Consider the following 26026-nt stretch of genomic DNA (forward strand, 5'->3'; position numbering starts at 1 on the left):
TGGGGCATTCCTTCTGTTATGAAGAAGCAATTTTCCCATTGTAGAGGTCATTCATGGCAATACACCACAAAGTATCATACATTTAAGTACATGCATTTATTAGCTTACACAGATGATCCTACTTTTGCTTTTATCTGTAGATGGCGCAAGGCGACAGTTTCATTATCATCGTAATACTAAAATATGAACAAATACACATTGACTAATAAGTCTAACACTGATCGTCATGCACCAGTAGCTCTTCTTGTGCCCCCTATAGAAGAGAGGTGCATTAAAAACTTTCACCTCTTTACCTGTGATATCCTCCGGTGGTAGACTGTTAGTCGCTTGCAGGATGTAATGCTGATGGCAGAACAAATTTCATTCATCCAATAACAAAGCGACCAAAATTTATGTGAAGAAGAGGATGGAGTATTCAATGGATTAAGAATAATCCTTGATATCAGTTGCTGCATTATGAGCCAACCCAATACTGGATCTTATAAATCCTTTTACTTGTCTTGTACTAATTCTGCTCTCCAAGTACCATAATCTGCAGGTGATTCTAATTATTCCTTTTTGGAATCAGAGGAAATGTATGTTTTAAACACGATCGACATCCGACCATAACTGTAGGCCATGCACTAATAATATTGTACAATGAACTGAACCACTAAATGCACAAATTGCATGTCATTAAGTGACATGAAACCTTCTCAAATTTGTTGCTTCACTGAAAACCAAAATTGAACAAGAAAGAATAGAATGCCTAAACAAAGCACAAAAATGTGTCTTTGGTACAGCACTGTAAAAATAATTTTATAATCAACCTATAAATAATTAAATGAAATATATCAAAATGTTTCAGGACCATTTAGCAGTATGAAATCAATAATTCAATTGTGCCCTTTCAGACCAAGTTACTGAAACACTTTACAGCCTTGTGCTCAAAGTCTATTTCAAAGCTACAGAGTACAGCCAAAAATAAAAAGGTATTCCAACTTAAAACCTTATCTGGTAGTTGATAAGGAAGGCTGTGTATAAATGAGCATGACAAAATGAGACAAAAAGGATGATTCTTCTCCCACAGAATACTCCAAACGATTACTCACAGAGCTCTTGGTCACAGTATTAGTAAAGGAATCAGATCTGTAATACATCCTACAAGCAACTAGCAGCCTGTCATCACAGGGTATCACAAGTGAAGAAATTAAAGTTTTCAATGTGCTGATTCTTTAAATGAGGCACAAGAGAAGGATTTCAATGAAGAACTGGTTCATGACAAATAGCACTAGACATTTTTCTTATCAGAATTAATTATTCAAAATCTGCTTTTTCTTATTTAGCTCCACCATGCACACAAAGGGAATAACAGAATTAGGATCATTTGTGGAAGCTGGGAAGTACCTGTACCAATATTCCTGATATATCAAAGTATCACAAGATATGTGACATAATAATCTACAATCTTTGCTATTTTTGAGGTACACTTATGACATGAGGGCTTACATAGCAAACCAGCTAAAGATGTGACTGCTGATAAGACACCTTCAAATCATATGGTTATGCAGCTTGGAAGAAGTGTGGACGATGTCGGTCACTAGATGTACATGGATGAGTAGGGCACTTTAAATTCCCTGACCTATTTTCTACAACAAGAAAATTGCTTACTGTGATGTTTGGCATTTAAAAAAGTGCTCCAAACTTTTAACCTGAGGGACTAGAAAAGGTAAAATGGCATACTGGGAGTGGAAATTATGGCAATATCACAGTTCGAAAGACAAGACCGGGAGTTAAATCATACTGATCTGCACCTAAGAAGAGTTTTTATATGAATCGTGGAATAATTTGAAGCCCCAAGTAGTACAAAACTAGATCACATATAAACTATGCTGATAAGCGACAGAATGGCTAAATGTTCCAGCATAAGTAACAGAACTTCAGGATAAAAAATATTTTTTTTATATATTATTTTCTAGTACAGAAGGTTTATTGAATAGAATGATATATTTACAATTTGAGGGAACTAGTTTTTAACCTTGCTTTTGCAGCAAAAGACATGGCTATAAATGGAAAGAGAATACAAGGACAACCAAGCCTAGTTGTCTTATCTGGAGATAAAGCAAATGAAACACTATGCAATGACTGTACACTGTTGTGAGGCCCATGGATTTGGAATATGCGTTTATGTCTGCTTTAAACTGTATCAATTAAAATTGACCATCAAATGGTAGACTGTATTATGGACAATAAAAGTTGGTTTAACATTCTTAAATCAACTGCAGAGTGATTTCTGAAATGCAGCTGTCTCTCAAACTGACACATGCACACAGTCATCTGCGTTTAATAAAACAAGCATCGTATGTAAAACTTTGTCAGTTCTGCTGTCGCGTGGCTCTGTTTATTTTCTCAATAAAAATATTTAAAATGTGTGCACTCATTATCGGACATTCTGTGTATTAAACCATATTTTTTTTGCTACAAAGTGCCAAAGTCCATTGTGAAGTTATCAAAATTCAGTGAAAATAATGCTGTATTCTATGCAAACCAAATAAATATGTAATTGGATATTTTTAATGAAATTCACATTGTAATGTTTGTTATAAACTACTATCATAATGATGAAATGTCAGTATGTGGTTTTCAGCCAGCTTTACCACTGCAATGTGGGCTGTTGAAGACTTACAGAGAGCATTGTCTGTTCAGTGGTGCTGGTGGTGCTGACTGTTGGAAGAGTGGGCACATAAACTGGAGTGGTGGCTAACCGCAGACCATGGCCTGTTGCTCGCAACAGCTTGCTCCGGTACCGTGAGCTGAACCGAGGGATGTTGGCTATTACTGGCTGTGGAGTGACCGTAGACACCTGCAAATATGTCCGGTACACTTCAATGGACTCCAGTTAAACCTGATACTGGTATCTTCATTTTAGTATTTGCCAGCACAATGTAAGCTTCACTTTAGGTATGTACAAATAAAATTTTATCAACATTTTTCAAATATGACTTTGACCAATCAACCAACACTAAGATCAGAATGTGAAAGCTTATCACCACTAATATCAAAATATACCATTGGACATGATTCTAAGCCTGCTCCAGCTGCCTCCCATTCTCACAACCAATCTCCTGAATAATATAAAACATTTCCAGAATATATTCTTCCATTCTATCACCAGAACTGCCAGTCCAGAATATCTAACTGACCAAGAAATGTACCCCAACAAACATTATGAATGACCACGCAAAAGGCTATTTAATAGAGCCAAATGAATAGGTGATTGGCACTTCTATGAAGAAGTTCTCACCAGGAGCGATAAAGAAATTAGGAAAGAACAATTAAAGTGCCAATCACATGGCAAAACAGGATCTGAACATCCAGCACATGCCTCTATTTTTGTTGAATTTTATGCTGTTGAGGTTTAAGCAGAAGTATCAATATTGATGTTGACAATTTTTGGGCATCTCTGTGGTTGGAGCAACTGATGTCTGCTTATGCAAGATACACAGAATGGCTTTTCGATAATTTGAAAGAGGGATAATGGAAGGAACAAAGTTCCTTCTTAGGAAATGGATTAGTGAGATATATGACTATCTTCAGATTCAATGACAGCATCAATATTAGACGCCAAATAGCTGCCCTTTTCAAGAAACATGTATAAACATCACACCAGAGCCACACTGCCCTATGGGTGCATCAAACCCAGGCAACAACATTAGAAGGGTGACAACTTGCTATGGAGGTACAGAATTTTTAGGCATTGCATTGAAGTGCTGAAAATCAGGGCTAGCACCAGAGGGTGGCAAAGTATGCAATTGCCTATGGGAGCCATGGTTGAAGGGGCGCTAAAAAGAACTGAAATCCATCCATAATTAAACTTGGTAATCTAAAAATGTAGGACTTACACATACGGGTGGCAGAATGTGCTTGCGCCCGGGCAGCAGATTTGCTTGGCACAAGCCTGCATCACTCCGCTGTCTTAACCCTTGTAACCAGAAATATCAACATGGTGGCCATGTAAACTTGTGAAGTCACAATAACACTAGTATTGTCTTGCAATTTTGAACAGTGATGGTTCAAAATACCCATAAACAGGGAGAAAATACTGTTAAACTGAATGTGTAATAAATATTCCTGACCTGATATCCATTTTCACTGGATTTTCCTCTCGAAGTAGTTGATGGCAGTTTATCAAGCTTGTTCTCGTCAATGTCAGCAGAATATTTCTTGGAGCTATACCTAGTGAAGGGTGATAAAGTGGTCACCACACTATTACCCTCATTGCTACTGTCCTGTATCTGAATCTCGCTGAACTTATTGCCTCGCTGGTGATTATAGTTCCCCACCAACCGCACTTTGCGATGCTGGATTTCTTGTACATTGTTCTCTGTGTAATTTGATGGGGGCATTGGTGCTAGCTGCAATAACAATGCAAGGACACTAACACATTCAGACCTAAAAAGTTAAGCAATTTATGCTCAAAAAGTAAGGTTTTAGACAACACTTCTAAATACACATTGAAAGATTAAAATATCCACAATATTCCATGCCTTTCATGAAATGTTATCACTGATACCATGTTGTAAGAGCCATCTAGTGGCATAACCTACAGGAATGAATACCAGTCACTGGGTCATATCAGAATTTCCAACTACATGGATGTACTAGAATAATTACATCACAACTTCCTGGCCATAGGTCTCAGTGTATTAGCCTATCAAACATAGAAGTCATTACTTCCTTCCACAGATGTCTACTCTGGCCTCCTATAATACATTCAGCATTCATAAACTTAATATAAACTGAAACTGCTTTTAACTTAAACAGAAGAACCTTAAACCACTGAAGTATTGCTTCTGTTGTAATTTGCTCATGATATATTATCCCCATTCTTGAATTCTTTCAGACAGCCCATACATAACCTACAAACCAATAACATTTGTATGTGCAGTTTGTGGCTTCAGAGTTGGGTTCCATCACAGATTTTTATGTTGAAAGTGGCCTAAGAACAAGATTTTAGTAAATATAGGGACTGCTTACGTGGCATCAAATGGCCAATTGCAGGATGGTTATGAATAGTATGCTGGGGAAACATGGAACTTGCATATTTTAACATCTTTTCAGAAAGTCTCATAACTGTTGTGGTTCAGTAATACTCACCATAAGACTGGCAGTTCTTGGTCTGATCTTACTGATATCTACAGTATTAGTAGTGCTTGACCTCCTGGAGGCTATCTTTAAATCTACCATATTTCTGTCATCAGCATGTGTTCTGCCTCTAGAAGAGTAACTGCTGTCTGTCAGAGGCCTCTGGAAATCAGATCCCATCAAAAAACATCAACAATGGTGCTAGAATTTATAATGAGATGCGTCACAATTTGTATGCTTCACTTCGCATTACTGAGATGAGCACAAGGAAAACAATTAAAGGAAACAGAGTACTTGTTGTAAAACCTCGTAACAAAAGACATTTATGGGCATCTAAGCATAGGCTGGAGCATGATATTAAAATGGTTGAAGGGAGAAACAGGATGAAGAGAAGGATGAGGCTGGCTGAGCATAATGTTCAACAGTGGGCTCGTGTAAATTTTTAAGTTCAATGAAGACTCCAAACCTTGGAGAAAGCGCCACTCAGAACAAGACAGTGATGCTACTTACCTTGTTACTAGGGTAAGCTGTCACTGGTGACACTTGATGGGAGCTGATGAATGAGTCCTGCTGATCAATGCTGCCCTCTGCTTGTGTCTCCTGTTCCTAGAACAATGCATATTGTTTTTCTGGAATCAGGACCTTATACAACTGTTGCCAAAAATAAGGGGTTAGAGGCAGGCTGTGTACCTGACTGTCTCAAATGAGGATCTGTAAACAGATTCATGGTGACAATGAGTAACTGACATGAGGTAATTCAAGAGAACAGAACTGTGGCAGTATAACCATAAAAATCAGTCCATGTGAAATCAACCAAATGAAGTCAAACTGTTTAACTTCAAGTCTAATAAAATTTGGTACACTTATAGACCTTGTAACCTTAAACAGGAGTATAATGTATACATCTTTTAAACTGGTAGTTTTTACTTTGCAGTAATGCAGGGATGAAATACTAGGAGGCTCGAGAAAGCTGTATAATGAGGAACTGCATAAGTTGTATTCCTTGACAAATATAATTAGACTGATCAAGTCAAGGAGGATGAGATGGACAGGGCATTTGTTATAATTGGCAAAATAAATAAAAAGAATGTGGGAAATTGAATTTGTGTACATTGTCATACTAAATATTATGCAGTTTACAGAAACGTTTGGTTTTTTTTCTTTCTGGTTAATGAGAAAACATATTTATCAGATTGTCATAATGAATTAGCAATTTAATAATTTCAAAACTATTTTAAGAAATAATGGTTTCAAAGAGTTGGTTCTTCTGCATTTTATTCATCATAATATGCTAATTAACAAAGTAAACAAAGATTCATCACCTCGGTGCTTGCATTCACTGTGTTAATGTCTGATTTTGACACCCAGAGTAACATACCACAGTTGGCATCCATTTTAAGTGTATTACAAATGTGTTAGTGCAGTTTGCTACTTACATCAGAGTCCTTACTGACGCTCAGAATCTCGTGTTTCTGCAGACGTGCCAGCTCCTCCTGTGCACCGAATCGTTTTTGTGTACTGTCGTCAGAGTTATCCCAGCTGGATGAAGACTAAAGTAAGAACAGAGTCTAAAGGGTACTCAGTAACAAATAAATTTAGTCATGTTATACTATTCCAGCATTGATGACACAATGTAGTACACTAAGGGTGTGATAAATTTTTACTTCTCTGCATCATACCAAATTTGGAAATATTAGTAGTATGTAACAGATGCAATTAAGAGCCCAATAAAAGTTAGGTAAGCAGATTGAGAATACGTGATATGCATTGAAGTGTCTGAGGATAATGTGTAATGGTAGGTTTTAATAACAGCGGTAATATTGGAGGACAAGGTTGAAGTGAATCTTTGAAAAATAAATTTTGAGAATGAGAAATTAACTCAACTGACTTTCAACTTTAACACTAAAGTTTGTTTCTGTATTAAAGAAGCCGCACTTAAACAATGCTGTAACAAATACATTTGTTACCTTGTGGAGATCAAAATCCTGTCCTCTTAAGTGACTCCTTCTACTTCCACCTCTACTCTTCAGAAGGTCCTCAGAAGCATCTCTGCTTCTTGATGATATCTGGTGACCGAAGTCCCATGATGTGGCCCGTGGGTTATTGGTTGGCATTGCATCAGCTGATACCCCAGATTTGACAGAGTTTCTGAGATGCGTTCTCTGTTGTGTAAGACCGAAACTTCTTTCTGACCCTGTTGATAATCTGGACTTGTTTTGGAACTGTCCTGTACTTCTTGATTCATTCACTTCTGCAAGATTCTTATGACCTTCAGACCTTGATGCAGATCTCCTGTTCTCTCCCTGAGGGGGAGAGTCTGCTGTGATTATCACTCTGGTGGGTCCTACACCTGTCATTGGGATATCAGTAGGGAGTTTGTCTGATGAAGTTGATGTTCTAGGGATAGTGTTTGACACATTTGAAAGATTGTAAACATAATGTGAAGGCTGTCCACTGGGTTGTTGTGTACTTGCAGAACTTATCAACTTAGGTACAGTGTTATTACTGTCATTCGTTTTTCTATTACCACTTGCCTGGGATGTATTAAACTTCCTGCCACTCCTGCCTGAAGAATCTTTTCTTCTGAAATCAAGCAGATTCTCTTCTCTAATGCTTGCTTGTTTTGAAACATCTGTAACCACCTGAAGATCTTGCTTTACTTCAAGTTGTATTGGAGCCCCTATTTGAGCCTTAGGCACCTCCGTTTCAATTGGCATCTGGACACTGAATGAAGACTTTGTTAACAGAGATGATGAGGATGTTTCTCTGTGGGCATGTCGTGCAGTAGCTGGTGTAATACCACTGGGCAGTGAGTCCTGTTTTCTGCGACCTCCAGTAGACCCACCACGCCTGCTAGATCTCCTGGGAGCCTCTGTAGAGGGCACTGGGTCTCTCCTACTATTCTGGGACCTCCTTGAAGTTTCTCCCGAGGGGTTTTCAGACGTGGAGGAGATGGTGTGAGACCTCCTGCTCCCATTCTGTCTGATATTTTTCTCAGAAGAGGCATGTCTGAAGGTTGGAGTGGCATCAACCTGCTGTCTGGGGCTCTCTGACCTGGACTCTTCTAGAGTGGATTGTGGCTCCTGGAAGTTTCGTCGCTGAGACTGTTTGATTCTGCGTAGGGAGACAAGTTCTTGTGTCACTGGAGTTAACACCGAGGGTGCAGACTCTGGTTCAGGGACCTATAGGCAGTGGACAGTCTCATATGTCATTACACATGAAAAAGATGTCTTAATAAAATAGAACAAACAGTTATGTTTTTCTCTTTGTAGAGTGATATCTGATATGCAATTGTCTTTGCAACAGTTGATTTATAAGTCACCATCAAGATCAACAGGGAGAGCAAAATTGCGTGGATAGCCGATGCCTGATGATGGATCTTCTGCCTGTTTTTTGTAAAATAATAAACATAGACATGTAATGAAGTACCTGATTTTGTAATATTGATTTGTTGTGTGAAGATGGCTAATAATAATTCAATTTAATTCATTTATTTATATTTTATAATAATATATAATATTGTTATTTCTCTCAAAACTTGATGCTCCAGCATAACCTAAAGGCACAATAATATTGACAATTTCCCCACACACAAGCCTCTAGAGACCCTGTAAAACACATTACAATGCAGCATGTAGGAATTGGATGGTAACTAATTCAGGAAAATCAATATCAGTCTACAGTGTTGTGATATTGTGTCTCTTGTTAGAGGCCTGTCAGTACTGATAATTTCAGAGATGATGAGTATTTTAGTTCTAATGTAACAGACAGGCTTCAACCTACAGATAAATTAACAGCACCTAAAACTCACCAAAAACATGCAATAGACATAAATGGGTAATTTCATTCATTGGAGACTGAGTTTGCCACTCTTTATCATCACCTTCCTAAAGCAAAACAACTGAAATTCCTCCAAAATCTCTTGAAGAGATTCAGCCATTTCAAAAACCACAATTAAGAGGATTAATCAAGAAAGGATGTGAACCTGGTGGACTGAGGGTTTAAACAGACATAACAGAAAAGCATAAATCTGAAGTAAAGCAATCTATAAAAGTGAAGTTAAATGTTGCCTACAAGTGAAGGTTGTTGTAAACAAATTTCCAGGAAAATCTAAACAAATAAAGAGAAGAAATGTTGAATAAAGTTCTTATGAAGTCTAATGTGACACTTTTCATGATTTGTCAGATGATGTGACTAACACAGTATCAACAAATTTAGGCCGATATATATGAATAAGGAGGAGGCACAAAGCTGTGGCATATTGTTTCCTGGAACCTAACTTTACTCTCCAGTCAGGGTAATGGGTTTTAGTTGCAACTATGAAAAAACTATGTTGGTGTCATCACACCCATGAATAAACGAGCTAGGTTATGTTAGGTCGGGTGTGGTTAGGTTAAGTTTCCTTAGGCTGGATTATGTTAAATTAAATTCGGTCATGTGGGGTGAGGTTAAGTTAGGTCAGCTAAGGAGAGGTTATTGATAGGTTGACTGTCAACATAACGACAGTATGCAATGCATCCCTCAAATCTAAGGACATGTTAATTTGAAATTTCTTGTGGTAGTGATGTGAGTTCAGGTTAAGTTATGTTTTGTGGTTATAGGTCGGTTAATTTAGGTAAATATTGGCTTGGGTTACAATTGGTTAGGTTAGGTTGGCTTAGGGTGAAACAGTGCAGGATGAGTGAGGTTAGGCTGGGTTGCTTTAGTTAGTGTTATATTAGGCTAAACTAGGTTTTATTTGAAATTTGAATTTTTGGGAGTGGCTCACCTCTTTGTTACGAGAAGTAGTGGTGTTCGGTTACGACAGAATCGATTAGACGAGGTCTAGATTCGTTCAATTTCACAAGGAAGTTGATTGCTTTAGGTATAGAAAACTGGAGGAGATTATGAGGGATGGAATTAGCTGAGCCTCTTTCAACTTAGGTTACAGAAGCTGTTAAGTTAGGTGTGGACGGGGGTGTAGGTGGAGGTGATAGCCAGGGTAGGAGGTTTGTGCGTTGTAGGTCTGTGGGTGAGCAGGACGTATTGGGTATTTAGGGCTGATAGAAAGTCAAGTCTTACTTAATACTTCGAAGTGCGAGCTGCAAAAACGAGTGTGGAATGCCTGTATTCCGATACGGATTACTCTTTTCAAGTGTCTTCAAAATCATCGACATCCCACCCCCAAGAGTTATATACAACTGTTAAATTGTTATCAAGTTTTGTAGAAAGTCAAAGAGCATAATTTTAGACAAGACAGCAACGGCATTACGTTCACACGAAGTATCATGAAAATTCATTTAATTATTCCGAAGTTATTGGGATAAATCAAAGAAGGAGGAGACGAACGTATCTATACAGGGCATAAATAGCATGTCGAAAGATGGAAATGTGAGCTGTGACTGATACTGATAAAGAAGGCCTATTGCAAATTTGGTTACGGGGATGAGAATATAATACGCGGTAGAATATTTTATGAATCTGTGTTGAAAATTGCTGATATCAATTGAATAAGTATTTGAGTTTGTATATATTGCATGTTTCTTAAGTTACAGTAAGGCTATAACTGTTCAAGATCGACAAAACTTTCAAACGAGAACGGAAAATTAAATGTTATGCATGTTTTTATCACACGAAAAGCTTCAGGGAAGTTAAGATCAGGAAACCTAACCTAATTTCCGATAAGGGTTAAATTGACCTATTCCATCAGGAATTGCCTGCGTTACAGAAAATATCTTCAGATGTGGCTTCCTGAGAGAGCCTCATCGACACAGAATTACATTTTTGGTTCGTGGTGACACCAGTTATAAGAGTACTTGATAGGAGCCCATCCCGTTCCAGCCAGGCTGCAAGACTCACGCGTGTGTCGTTCCGTCTCCATGCGCCGCGATCCCTCTGTTGGGACAACTGTCTGCTTTGCTGGCGATGCTCCGTCCTCTCCGGGCGCCAGGCGTTCGCACCTTCTTCGAACAGCGATTCTTGTTCTCTTGGGCTGTACCTACGGCTACCTCGTGGAGTCACATCGGGCTCCGATGCGTCCGAGCGCTGCAAGAACCAAGTTGTGTCGTCACGAGTAATAAACATGGAGAATGTAACGGGTTCGATCCGTGTAGTCCGTTCTAGTAACAGGGCCCTCACGTCTTCAACCACACGCACTCCTACCTTCATGAAATATTAATGTCATTTGTCCTCTCGTTCATTTGACATCCGCAGTTGATACAGCGCAGAATACTTCGACCACGTTCGTTCCCAACTTCGCGGTAGGGTTGACCACAATCACTTCTCCCCCGCCTGCAACCCTCTCAACCCACCGGCCACAAAGATGTCCCATTCTTTGGATTTCAGGACGTTTCAACAACAAATGTGTGTGGACTGAAACTGTTATTCACATGGAACAGACTTCTTAAGAATTTAGCAACAAGTGCAATCGCCTCTGTTCTTTTACTGGTGAATGCGCCATCAATGGCTTTTCTAACAAATTTTTCCAATGTATTCCTCGTCTCTCTCGTGTTTTTCACATGCCCCTCCCATTCGAACACCGTTGATTTGGCCACCGACATGAAATTTGATGAAGAAACCAAATTATGAAGCTCCTCTCACTTCATTCCTCTTAGCCCCAAATGTTCTCTTCCCTCTGCCCTCCGACATCCTCGACGGAGTTTCTTCACAATAGGAAAGACGGCGATATTCTGCATTTGGATCTCGAGGTTCTCAGATCGGAAAAGCGAAAAAAATTTGAAAGCTCAGACGCCAGATACTGATCAGATTTCGACTGTTTTCGTCAGGGTGATAAATCACCCTGACGATGGAGACAGCAAGAGCCTCGGGAACGTTGATGATGTTCTACCAGACTACGCGGCGTTACAACCCAGAAGACGGCAATCTTCAGACTCTCCGCCGTGAGAACCTCGAAGCCTACAAAGATCCACGACTCGCTATCGTCCTGAGCGACCTCACTTCTTTGCGATTTAGTTTGTAAGACTCGCTTCAAACAATCGCACCGATCTCTTCACGGATTTTCAACTGGATGAATTCCAATTACGCCAACAGACACTTTCCCACTAAAACTGGAGTGGAAGCTTCTGCATCCGTGATCCTCATGAACCGAAATACCGCGTCCCCCCTCGCCCCCGAGACGAGAATCAGCTAACGGGAACACAACAACTTGTTTAAGGTTTCAAAATAAAACAGAGGTACATCTTCACTACTTGAGTAATTGTTAGGTGCCCAATAAGTTTTTTCGATGGGATTATGGATACAATTATAAAATGCCTTCGTTCCTGCATGGGTCCTCATGATTCAGTGTCCTGCGTCCCCTGACGTCCCGCAGTCTGCTCGACGAACAGCCGGCCATGTCGGGTGTTTCGTGTGGCACTCCATTACTCCGCACGCGGATGTAATAATAGAAATGGCACTTAAGTGTCACAATGGCGCGCGTTCGGTAAGAAACGGCAGGGACTGAGAGCCTAGCGACATTTAAGTGAAACTGAACGCAAACGACATTAGTCGTTGGAAATTCAACATTCATGCACGGACTTAATTTTATTCATTAACTAATTATAAAGTGCAATTATGGTTCATTTAACGACGCTCTCATTTCATCTAACCCTTTGGCCGATAGCGTCGAGTGAATTATGAATAGGCAGGTATATGGAAGGAAACGGTAGAGTCGTAATTAAGGCACTGAGGAAAGCCACAAGAGATGTCAGGATGAAAGGTTTTCGATCCGGGATTTGAACAGACTACCTCACGTAGCAGGAGTGCCAATCACGAGACCGCGAGATACAGATTTACTTTTTTCACGGCATTTCCTGATGCAACTTCAGATGTCTCCACTAGCGTAACGGTCAACAGACTGTGAATAAATCATAACTAACGCAATATCACGCGTCAGTTGTTTCTCTCTTTGTTCTGGAATGTAGCGTCATGTTGCGTTGCAGATTCCTACAAACGTATATATCACAGGACTCACTTCTGTCCTGAAGATGGAGGCCATATGTTCATCTGAAGCACTGGCGACAAACTACAGGACCAAGCATGACGTGACAACCCAGAAGAACAGAACAGACAGTTTCACCTCCACGAGATCGTCAGATCTCACCAGGTTCGTTTGCTCTTTGTTTTTTGACGTTGTCAAGGCAACCTTTTGTTACATACGAATGCAGAGTGACAATAATTCCGCTCCATGACCACAGACTACGGTTCTGGTAATGGTTTGCTAATTGTTGATCTAATTTCTTTCGCTTAAACAAAATGTGTCCAGGACCGTGGCAAATGAAACCTACGACAAGTCAATGCTCCAACTAAACCATGAAATGCTTGCACCTGTCATTCGCGTTCATGGCTGTGGAAGAGACAGAGACAAGTGATCGAAGGTGTTTAATAATTTGCAGGCTACGGCTTATAAAGTGACCACAATATGTCGCTGTATCGGAAGCGAGAACTGACTTAGAAGCAGACGATAAATATTAAATACACCAACAAGGTCACGCCAGACACTTACACGTGTAACGTATCAGTAAACATGGCGAACAATGGAGGTCAAACTGTGGTGCTTATCGGACATAAACGAGGCAAACCACCTTAACTTCACTCAGCACGCCAAGAAGAAGCAGATTACCGGAAAGCCAAAATTATCGACATTTTAAAGAGCCGCCTAACTAAGTCCACGAAAAACAGTCCTTCGTGAGAAGCGAAGCTAGTCAAGAAATTCTCATCTTTACATTTTATCCGAAGGTTCATCACCGTGTCCACAAAATCCCGCCACCTCCCTGTATGCTCATCCATATATATCCGGTCCATAAACGCAGCTCTATATTTGCAAAATCTATTTTAGTATTATCCCATTATCTTTCTCAAGTCATCGGTTTCCAAAGGATGGACCGACGTGTTCTAGGGCCGCGAGATGAACTTAACCTTTGTTCGTTTCACTTCGCTGGATATGTGGAAGACTCTGTCACACTTTTATCAAAGAATTGAAAACAGACCGTAAACATCTTTACGCCGCTTACGACCGGAAACTAGGTTTGAATCAAATAATTTGTATATATACATTGTTCACATATAACAATAATAATAAATTACTTACATAATGTAATATAATACGTAAATTCAAACCTGACTATTCCAATTCAGATATAAAGCAATCACACTCAAATGGCTTGACAAGCATCTTCCTTTCTCAAAACTTTCCTGGTGGACGTCACGGGGACACAGACCCCGGTGATAATTTGGGGGTACATCAACCCCCCCCTTATGCATCTGATATGATCGGCGTGCCTACCAGTTCAAAAAGACAACAAGCAAACAAACTGCGCAAAGACAGCAGAAGAAATGTCTCTACCACCGCTGACATCCGGTTCGAATCTCTGGCTGGACTGCAGAAAACCACGTGACTCACTTGGCGGCAAAATCACAGATATAAAGAGCAGAAACACGATCATATTCAAGGTCACACGATCATTGTCGGTTCCGGTTCTGGTCGTCTCACAATCAGTTCCGAAGCCTTCGATTATACCGGGTGTTCCACAAATGATACTGATGCTTCCAAATGTACAGGCGTCCCAGAATTATTTTTATATTAACAATCCAGTGCGTTTTTTTGTGGTGTATTGTGATAAGGATCTTTAACACACTGCAATCGTCAGGTCCGAGGTCGAACTCAGACTTCGACCACCCATCGAGGACGAATTTGGGATTTTATTGTTTAGGTTCTGAACCAATAAACGATTTCTAAAGAAGCTGTTTGCGAAGGTCACACACAGACATTCTCAGATTTGGACTGCTGCAGAGGACTTGTAATTATCGCTCAGCTGGTCATCCAAGAACTCAAACACTCAAGAAATTCAGAACTTCTTGAAACTCAATACTTTGACAGGCCATTATAGTATTTCACCCTGACAGTCCATAACAACATTAACCCTGGAATACTACACTTATAAATAGTCTTTGTAATATTATACTGGGGAACTGTATACCCCAAGCGATATTTCAATGACAAGGAGATTTATAGTTTGAACAGACAACTTTTATTGATTCAGGAACTTTCTTATACGTAATGATTAATGATATTTTAGTATTTCTTTAACAAAATTCATAATTTATGAGCAGTTAGGTCACAAACACGCTTTGTGGGCATTGCAGACAAATCGACAAAACTTTTGACATTCGACTGTTGTTTTTCTGTCATTTTTCCTGGGGCAAACACAAAAAACCCGTGGCGTAACAGCTCCAGAGAACTAAAGCCGACTAACTTGACTGCTGGCCTCACGTTCACATTCCTAATCAGGGGTGGACGATCATCCAACCAGATATAGGGTGACGTGTGGTCAGCACGATGAACCCCCAGCCATTGCTAGCTTTCCTGACTGGATTACGCTACTCATTGTAGCTCCCCAATTTCCTCACGATGCTGGGTTGGCACCGGTCCCATAAACTGGTCGAAAGCTCATGAGAAAATTTCTTCTCCCCCGAGATTCGAACCAGCGCGCATTCCGTATCGCCGGTCCGAAGCATGATGCCTCAGACCGCGCGGCTACGGCGCGGGACGGGCAAACACAACATCGGCCCGAAATAGTGTGTTGGTAGTGTATCCTTAGTCAATTGAATTTCATCGCCTACTACATCTTCCTAAATATGGTCTTCTATTTCGTGCGAATCTTCATCATCATCTTTCTCAAAGAGAGAGTTCGCAAAATCTCTTTTTCACTCAGGGACTTATTTTCCATTTTCTTCTAAACTAAAAAGAAAGTTTCGTGCATCAAATGTGCTTTCTAGAACAAAATCATGACCCCCGCAAAAAGCGCTTTTATTTACTCTGAAATGAACACATAGCCATTCTTTTATACTTGTGTACATGTTTCCATGTTTTTTCATATATATCCTTAGTCAACTGTGATTATAATAATGAAATAAAATTAAAATATAATTCACAGTTTTACTTACATAAATACTACACTGGGGTATACAGTTCCCCAAAAATGCTACTGAACAAAATCTCAACCACTTCAAACAAGTTCAAACCTGCCGCTACAGAGATGTTGGTCTGATATGAGAATACAGGGAAGAAAAACGTAGGCAGTGCTGCCATCTCTTGACAGCACCTGTAAAAAAATCGATTGGGGAATCCAGTACCCCACTATAGTATTCCAGGGTTTAATTGAATTTCTGAAAAATTGGCGTATGTGGCATTGCGTCACAACGAAACCCTAAGCGCTAAGTTGGACCTCACTTTTCGGCAGAGAGGGAGAAATTGGTACGTCTTGGTAGAAGTAACCTGACTTGATTTTCCGAAAAACAGAGTTAGTAAACATTCAAGGGGAACAGTTGGCTGACTGCAACTTATTTATGTTGGTGCGCCTGATGTTACGTGACATTTCCCTCTACTTTCTTGAAGTCTGTAAGTAGCGATCGCCCTGATGAAGGATTAAGTAAGGACCTGCGAAACGTCTCAAACTTCTATCACAATCAAGAAGATCGATTCAGAAGTGGTCATGGCCTATACTGAGAAATTCGCTCTCGTCTGGGTTTGGTCTGCAGCCTCGGTTCCAGTAAGCAACCTAAAATGAAAGGTGAAGGACTTCCGTTACTACCCCGGGGCGCGGAATGAGCAGCCGCCATCTTGCAGTACTGCCTGCAGGCATAGCCACGGTCCGTTACATTCCAGAGCGGAAAGCGGCTGGAGACTTAGGTCCGATGCACACGAGCGAGTTATTTTGGCGAGCTCGCCGCGTTATTTTCTCTCGCGTTTTAGCAGTACATGTGAAGCAATGGAGCCACGCGAGCACGCCACGAGGACGAGACGAGATATCTGCGCTCGCCAAACACAGCTGCTTCGCAGCGTGCTCGTCGAAAATAATTATGAAATTTACTTTCATCTTCTCTCAAATCTATAAACATTGTCGCGAACGCCCCTTTTAACAGCCGTGAGCTAACCAACGGGTGTGTCCAATACTTCCTATTTCGTTTTTTAAGGATGTATTCATAAACGAAATAGGCAAAACTACACGTTTTCTTCAGTACACATCCATTTTGGTTGCCATCCATTCTAGTACTGGTGAGAGTTTTTCGGCGTGCTCGCAGAGATGACGCTACGAGTGCACTGTCACGGGTTTCCTCGTTGCGAGCACGCGCGGCATTTTCCCGCTCGTGTGCATCGGGCTTTACCGGCTCTCTCTGTACTGGCTGTGAAGGCGCATGCGCGAATCGATTAGGCCGCGTCACCTTATACCTGCGGGCTTTCCCGAAAGACCGTGGTTAATAACAATAAAACTTAAAGTTGAGGATTCGGTCCTGAGTATTACCATTATTCTTGAAAATAACAGAAATGAAGTACAGCAAACCTTTGAAATGTTTATAGTTTAAATGCGTCATGTTTGTGTTTTAAAATTCAAATATATACTATAATTCAAGTCTATACACTAACTTTAAATTGTTGATGTTAAAATTTAAAATTAATATTGATATTTTGCGCTATTCATCGTTATTACGATGTTACAAGTATTGCGCTTTATACTACTACATGTTTCAATGCATAGCATCATCTTCAGGTTTTTTTATCTTTAAAACTACTCTATATTTTTAATGCAAGTTTTTCATTTATTATATTTGTTTTGTAGATTATTATAGTAGGTGTTCCGTTGATCTTATTATTATTTTCATCTTATGTTTTGTTTTTCATTATTAATTTTAAATTTTAACATCAACAATTTAAAGTTTGTGTATAGACTTGAATTATATTATATATTTGAACTTTGAAATGTTGTGAATGGGCATAATTCAGATCATGAACATAAATTCCATTGAAGTCACGAATTATGTCAGGCAAAGTTGATGATGCAAAGACCATGGCCACACCTATTCGATCACTTTAAATGTTTCATATCGATTCTGGCTCGCGAGAGACTTATAAGTGTGTAGGTAAGCAAGCTAGCTATTGTCCACACACAAAACCTTGAACATCGAATCTCATACGTCTCGACATGGAATCAATTAGAAATTTAACATTCTATTGAGACGAAACAAATTTGTTGTTAATGGACCCTACATTTAATTCATTTGAGTTTTATTTTTGACGTAAATACGTCCATATGGAAGGGTCAGTGTCATTCCGCAAAAAAGTGTAACGAAAAAGCGACAGGAAAATGTGTAAGATGGTTACCTAGGAAACGCCAATTGTTTACTCGACATTGTTGTTACCTAGGAAACGTTACCTTACATTTGATTACATTACCTTACCTTGCATTATTTATTTTATTTAGTGTTCTGTGTGACGACAGGTCCATATGAACATGATCCTTCCATCCTTTTCTCGGACTGGGATCTGTTCATATACGTTCTTGGCAGATGATCCAGAAGTGGTTTGCCATTGCCTTCTTCTGTGTGTGAATGGATTAATTGTTGGGATGCCACGGAGAAACCGGGGAAGCCCCCGGAGGGAAACTCCGTGTTGCCTAGACCACGGCCTTGCCCAACACAAGTTATAAATTCGGGCACCGCCGGGAATCGAAACCGAGACCCCAGAATTACAAGGCCAGCGTTCTAACCGCTAGACCACCGTGGCCTTACATTAATTCATCTACCACAGACCCATCTTAAGCGTAACTAATTCAAGTTAAATAAGCAAAGTCTTAATAAAACTTTACTCAATTGTAAAGCATGTACAGTAAAACCCCTCTAGTTGGACACCCCTCTATATTGGACACTTTTAATTGGAATCGGTGAATATCCTATAATTTTACATGTCCACAATACTCTATATCTTGGACAACCCCTTATCCTGGAACTTGGTCACCCCTTTTGTTAAGAGTTGGACAGGTTCATGCACTTAGCTTCAATGCTTTTATGGGAAACGTTTACAGTTAGTATTTTGTTATTTTGAATTTCTGACAATGAATGCCTTCTACCTGAGGATTAGCTTATGGTTGAGGGTGTGAGACATTGAACACATCATTGGAATGCAGTACGTATTGCTGGTACAGTTTTAACTTTGTCAGTACTGTGCTTGCAACTGAGTTAAACAGTGTTAACAGAAATTACAGTAGTTAGAAGATTATGTAAGTAACTAGATTACATTGTCGTAAACGTAAAGTATTGGTGTCCTTCCCTTCCCTTTCCCTCCATCCTGGACACCCCTGTAAGTAGGACACATTATCGTGGAACCGCAACTGTCCAAGTTAGTGAGGTTTCACTGTACAAAGGAAATATTTAGAATAAAGTCGACATATAGACATATTTACGTCTAATTCTCCGGAATCGTGGTTCAACTGACAACATTTATTTCTTTATTATTATTTGATGGACGCCAGTACGAATGATTTATGCACGGCAGGTTGGAATATATACTTTGATAAACACTCATTACTCTTGTTTTGTTACGCCTGAAAGTACAGAGGAAAGTCATAAATATCCTTCAGAAGGGGAAATCCAAGACTGAAATCGATTCGGCTCTGGTTTGCCCTGTGAGAATAAAACAAATTACCTGTCAAAACACTGGATACCTATATCGTCGGTTCTTTGTTTACGAGGTGCGATCAGAAAGTTTCCAGACTGCGCCTATAAAAACCCGTACACTTATCTCAGGTATTAAATTCGTCCATCACCCTCGAAGTAGTTCCCCTGGGAGTGAACACAACGATCCCAGCGCCGCTGCCAAGCCTGGAAGCATCCCTGGAAATCTTTCTTTGTCAGCCTGTCAAGCACCATCTGCGATTCTGCCTGAATCTCTTCTATCGTCTCAAATCTCCTTCCCTTTAGCTGAATTTTCATCTTTGGGAAGAGGAAGAAGTCACACGGAGCTTAGAAAGGAAGTTGGGGTCGGTTCTTGCAAGATCTTTGAGCTCCTGACAAACGAGAAGTCGATTCTGCTTCTGGTCCTCAGATAGGAGCCTTGGCACAAACTTGGCTGCAATGCGTCGCATGTGGAGTTCTTCCTTCAGAATCAGCTGACAGGTCCCATAGCCTATCCCAACAATGTCGCACAAGTCGTTGATGGTACGACGTCGATCTTCGAGAATGGCCTGCCGAATCTTCGTAACATTTTCGGGCGTTGTGCTCGAAGATGGTCGTCCAGAACGCTCGTCATCATCGACAGAGGTTCGGCCATTTTTAAAACGTGAATGCCACACGAAACTTTGTACACGACCCATTGCGGACTCCCCAAATGCTTGCTTTAGCATTTCATAGGTTTCCGTAGCCGTTTTGGCGAGTCTCTGGCAAAACTTGATTTGTTCATGAAAATTCGCCATTCCGAAATCGCAGGAGGGTCGGTGTAATGCACTACCAAAACGCCCGTAACTAAGAAACAAATGCTAATTCGATGATGCCGGCTGGCACACTGATTCACTATGAATGTAGGCCGCACCCCCTAAAGGCAGAAGCTCGTACTACATCCGGTTCGCCCGCTATTGACACAGTCTTGAAACTTTCCGATCGTACCTCGTACGTCTATACATGAAACGCCTGAAATTCCACTTCGTCAAATGTACAAATGAGCAGAAACAAAGTAATATTACTTGCTACATTATTATATTGTGACTGAAATATTTGGAATGATTTCTACAAATACTTTACGTTCTCAAAGGAGTCGTAATTGTTTTAAAAAAAGCGTGGAAGTAGCATGAAACACATAAAGAAACTTTATATCTTAATTGCGTCATGTTTGTGTTATATCAATACATATATTTATTTTTCCAGTCTATACACAAAACTTGTTTTAAAATAATATTGTTTAAAATTATTTATAACATTTACAATATAAATTGCATTATGTTATATTTTATGGCGCATTTCTGTGTCGTATAATATAGTATAATAGAGTTGCAGTTTATCGTCTGTGGATATCAGGCGTCCGACACATCACAATACAACCTGATAATGAACATCAAAATGCATACTCCAAATCAAGATGAAGACTGAAAATTAAAAATCAATAAACGCAATGCACAAATGTACAATAGTTTTTAAAAATATATGAATTGATAAGCCTGATGATGATGTGGTAAACATCGAAACATGTCGTCGAAATCAAAAAGCGCTGTGATAGATGTAATATTATACGACACAGAAAAGCGCCATAAAATATAACATAATGCAATTTATATTGTAAATGTTACAAATAATTTTAAACAACATTATTTTAAAACAAGTTTTGTGTATAGACTGGAAAAATAAATATATGTATTGACATAAAGAAACGTCCATTCGAAATTAAATCATTGCAACGAAACAAAAATATTTTGTAAAAAAAGATTATTATTCGTACAAACTAAAAAAGTAAATGTTCTATTCTCTCATTAAATCGAATTTGGAAAAACGTTGCAAATCAAAATCTAAAGACACGAGCGACGAGTCTGCGTTACCGGCTTCCGGATCCACGTTCGAATCCACGACTCAAATAAATAAATACGCGGACGGACCGGACCTCACATTTACAAAATTCGGAAGATTCATTGCCTTTCTGGGACCCGAATCCAATAACACGCAGCAAACTTGAATGTGCCCTGTGTCAAAGTTAAAACTGTGAACAAAATGAGTGCCCCGACAGCACGCCCTGAAGGCGTATGTGGCTGTGGAGGTAAAGCTCCACCCATGCTTAAACCTCGCACACCAGTTTCTTTATCCTTGGACCTCGCGGGATCAGCTGATAAGAGTGTTAAGACATTGTGACGTAAGGTTAGCACGAATCAAGTCATTTAACAAGCCGTTCGGCCTGATTAACCAGGAACTCGGCCGCCTCAAGAATTCAGCATAAACCTTCCAGCAACAAAGGGGGAAGTGGCGAAACGAGACCGGTCTGCCCGAGAAAGTACGACTCCGCCCAGAGCAAGAGCGGCTCAAGTCCACTAGCCAGCGTCCGGCTTCAATTAGGACAGCAAACAGCCCGAGGGCAGGGCAGGGCAGGGCAGGAAGCTGTTTTCCTTCTTCGGTTATTGGCTTATTTAACGACTCCTGTAATTGAAAATGTGGCATCGAAAGATATAATCGGTATGAATTGGAAAATTCATGGCCAATTATGAGGGACCGACCCGGTAGCTGCTTCAGGGCTGGCATCTGAGTCGATTTCCTCCCGAATGGAACTAGAACGCGTCACTGCTGTGCTAAGACGTTCTGAAAAGTTCAGAATTCAAATTCAGAAAAATTTACATACGAAATAATTTTTATTAGAAACCAGCTGTTGCAGCTCTGGTGACGAAATCACAAAAACTTTTCATAACACAGAGTGGACAATTTAAAATGCAACCCAACAAAAAATAAATAATTCAGGAGCGACCTTGACGCTCGAGTCAAGGTCGCTGTTGCTGCAATGCCGCGCAGATACGAACACTGTGTTTTCCCACGCAGTTCTTAATGAGGAAATTTCTCGGCGAGTTTTCTGGAACACTCGACAGAGATTGGGCCAACCGAATCACAAACATTATTGCCAACAGTGTGAATGTTTAAATGCTGCTGTTGAATATGTGCATTCTGCAAACTTAATGTAACGCGGCTCGTTCAAATAAATATCAACTACAAATAACTTTTGGGTTGAAGCTTTGAAAACGCCACGGAGCCTTAGAAGTGGACGCCTCGGGGGGCGAACGCTCCGGCAGACATCGTAATAAGAACGTAGCCGCGCTTAGCTCCCTTTTGCATTAACACAGCCCAGGCTGGGAGTGTCGCAGCAAAAACTGGACACTGGCAGTTGGAAAGTGTAACTCCCGATCGCTGATTCTGGCACAAGCTACAGTTGCAACATCCCCTCACCGAACATTTGCATTCGGGACGAGCCAGACGGTTTACGGACCATCCTGAGATTTTAACGCCTTTACTCGTCTCTTCAAAGAAACCACCTCAGCTCCTTTCAAAATCTTTATATCCTCGCGTCTCATTTGTAGCAACATAACTTTTGAGGTTAAAAAGTGGCGTTAAAGCTCTCAAACATGGCGTTTGGATTATTATTACCAATGGCACACAGAATGCTTGTAAAATACACGCGTTTCTTCTGTGTTTAAAAGAAAGGATATTGATCTTTGTGAAGATGGATCTTTGGACGCTCCGTATTTCAGAATGACCCGTTGAGTTTGCAAAAGAGGAGGACGGAAATTGGTCACACGATTGTGTTTCCTTACAAATCCCTGACTCCCGCATTACACATTACTGTTTTGACTAATGTATGACAACTGAAAGTAGCCTAAAATGTCTGTTAGTGTATAGACCATCCACTGGGTAAACCTAAAAGCATTTCGCATTATCTATTTCTTTATCTTAACTACAGCTTGGCCATGAGCACAACCAGTTTAATCGCCAGACAAACTAAAAAGTTAGGTTAGGTTGACAAGAACCGGGTTAAAGCGGAACGAACAACTGAAAAAAGGACAAAGATAAGCGTCTGATAGTAAAAACAGAAAGCAGGAAAGGATAAATACTTGCTTTGTAACACGTGGCCAACAATGCCTTGCAACACATACAAGGCTGGTGTTTTCAGTGAAGTTAACAATGTCACCCAACAAACAGATTGAATTATTTAAAAAGTATTCGTGGCCTGTTGTCACATTATGACGGAATCTTAAGGTAAAACTGCATTGAAGAAATTCTAGGAAAAATCTACAACACAATGCTGACCAATTTAAATTCTGTGGTGTAAATTTTTTAAGGTTAAAGATAATCAGAACACGTTCTATGTCCCAAGAAAGACTTAGGCTTTCCACCTGTCAATAAAATTTGAAAATAAAAGAAGAGAAAAAGACGATCAATAAACTGAAAGCTCGTAAAACACAATTATAAATTTTAATGTGTGTTTTAACACATATTCTGTACAAAGCAGGGGTGATAACCGTTTGTGGCAGGCACGTTGAAGGCTACGATGTGATAAAGACGAACGGAGCATTCGAAAATGCCTACTAAAACGAGCACAGAACTGAACACTGTAATAAAAATAGCGTAAACCTAACTTTATTAAAACGAAACTTAGGCTTGCCTTTTCTCCTGGTATAGAATTTCCAAAGAATAATATCCCTGTGTGACAAGGAAATGTCGCTATTTCTATCCAAAAGCCAACTGCAGCAAATTCAGTCGTGCCAACGGTGCACAGTGGAAGAAACCTTAACTCTGCTGCGGTCGGCATGAAAATTTACCGCAGACGTAACAATCAACTCCTTAATAAACACAAGACAGACATCTTGTTCCAGCGAGCTGACCGACAAATGAAAATTACGACAGAGCTCATATTTCGTGTCAACAATGAGACCTGCAATTCGTTAGGAGAGAGATAAGCGAATTTGTGGAAACTGCGCGGCTCATGAAGAATAATAAATAATGTCTGTCAGTTCTTGTGAGCAGTCACACAGTCCTTTGAGGTAAGTGGCAGCCATCTTACGAAAATCCTGAGGTGCTCTCGCACCTGTTCAGTGACTAATGTTGACACCACATGAACACCAAGCGTGAACAAAACCAAACTGACTGAAACCAGAAATAAAAGGGAACTGTGATCCCGAATTGCGGGCCCTGGGGCGATTTTCCGTACCCTAAAAGCAGTTGACACTTAAGGGGCCACATGAAGTACCCACAAGCCGTAGGTTGTTTACCCCTGTTGTAAAGTGTAGAACAGAAAAATAACAATCAATATTTAGTATCATGTCGTCCTTTATCATGCAATCTAACTGGGGAATTCCGTTCCAATCTTGTAATTTCACGCATTGATCGCAGAGTAAATTTGTATTTTGATTGCATCTTTCAGAAAAATTACCTTAATAAGATAGAGCCCGTGTTGGGAAGGGCTGTCATTATTTTCAGCTCCAACAGTGAAAGTTTTGTGTCACAACAACATCCGAGGACGAATTGTTTGTCGTAAGAACAGAAAGTGGACATGCCATATGCGAGGGCACACAATTTTATTCTGTTTTTAATCTTTTGGAACCTGCTATATGTTGTGCCACGCCCCTTTGCCCTGAGTAAAACTTGCTTCATAAATCATGAAATTTCACAGGATTACTGGAGTGAAGTCCCCCATGATTTTTATCAGCGTCTATTTTCATTGTTTTTTGGGGGGAAATAAGGCAATTCCACATTACGGCTAGGGATGTAGAACAAACCCAATTGACCAATCAGAAACGCCGAATCCAGGTCGATTCCCTCGAACCACGTCATAACTGCGCGTCTTTCGAACTGTATAAATTTGAAGGATCCGTACTCAAAGGGACTATTGAACAATAGCTGTTGTACTAAAATCTACTGTTCACCGTGCTGAGAGGTCATGGAGTGGAAATTGATAGTAAGTACTTGAGCTGTCTTTTATTGTCACTCTGCATTCGTATGTAACAAAAGGTTGCCTTAACAACGTCAAAAAACCTGATGAGATCTGACGATCTCGTGGAGGTGAAACTGTCTGTTCTGTTCTTCTGGGTTTCCACGTCATGCTTGGTCCTGTAGCTTGTCGCCAGTGTTTCAGATGAACATATGGCCTCCATCTTCAGGACAGAAGTGAGTCCTGTGGATGGAGGTGATATATACGTTTGTAGGAATCTGCAACGCAACATGGCGCTACATTCCAGAACAAAGAGAGAAACAACTGACGCGTGATATTGCGTTAGTTATGATTTATTCACAGTCTGTTGACCGTTACGCTAGTGGAGACATCTGAAGTTGCATCAGGAAATGCCGTGAAAAATGTAAATCTGTATCTCGCGGTCTCGTGATTGGCACTCCTGCTACGTGAGGTCCTCTGTTCAAATCCCGGATCGAAAACCTTTCATCCTGACATCTCTTGTGGCTTTCCTCAGTGCCTTAAATTACGACTCTACCGTTTCCTTCCATATACCTGCCTATTCATAATTCACTGGACGCTATCGGCCAAAAGGTTAGATGAAATGAGAGCGTCGTTAAATGAACCATAATTGCACTTTATAATTAGTTAATGAATAAAATTAAGTCCGTGCATGAATGTTGA

General features: G+C 40.2%; 1 protein-coding gene across 13 annotated transcripts in view; it reads right to left on the reverse strand.

Moving 5' to 3' along the window:
* The window catches only part of LOC110839576 (uncharacterized), a 146112-nt gene that overhangs the window by 37981 nt on the left and 82105 nt on the right, over positions 1 to 26026 (reverse strand). For 9 of the 13 annotated variants that reach the window (XR_015532570.1, XM_087340448.1, XM_087340472.1 and 6 more), the window contains 7 exons: positions 10963 to 11148; positions 7092 to 8306; positions 6561 to 6674; positions 5635 to 5730; positions 5137 to 5286; positions 4116 to 4394; positions 2666 to 2842 (listed from right to left, as the gene is read on the reverse strand). Coding sequence is in view for 12 of the 13 variants with exons in the window: in XM_087340448.1 (XP_087196574.1) it covers positions 2666 to 2842; positions 4116 to 4394; positions 5137 to 5286; positions 5635 to 5730; positions 6561 to 6674; positions 7092 to 8306; positions 10963 to 11148 (2217 nt within the window). In the remaining variant the exon portion in view is untranslated. Of the gene's footprint in view, positions 1 to 2665; positions 2843 to 4115; positions 4395 to 5136; positions 5287 to 5634; positions 5731 to 6560; positions 6675 to 7091; positions 8307 to 10962; positions 11149 to 11265; positions 11287 to 26026 lie in introns of those variants that run through there. The other 4 variants (XM_022083926.2, XM_087340428.1, XM_087340458.1 and 1 more) reach the window with 4 other exon arrangements.

This window comes from Zootermopsis nevadensis, unplaced genomic scaffold (genome assembly GCF_977971745.1).
Source record: "Zootermopsis nevadensis isolate Lab colony 2312 unplaced genomic scaffold, Znev_1.0 Znev_ptg000003l, whole genome shotgun sequence".
NCBI lineage: Eukaryota > Metazoa > Arthropoda > Insecta > Blattodea > Termopsidae > Zootermopsis > Zootermopsis nevadensis.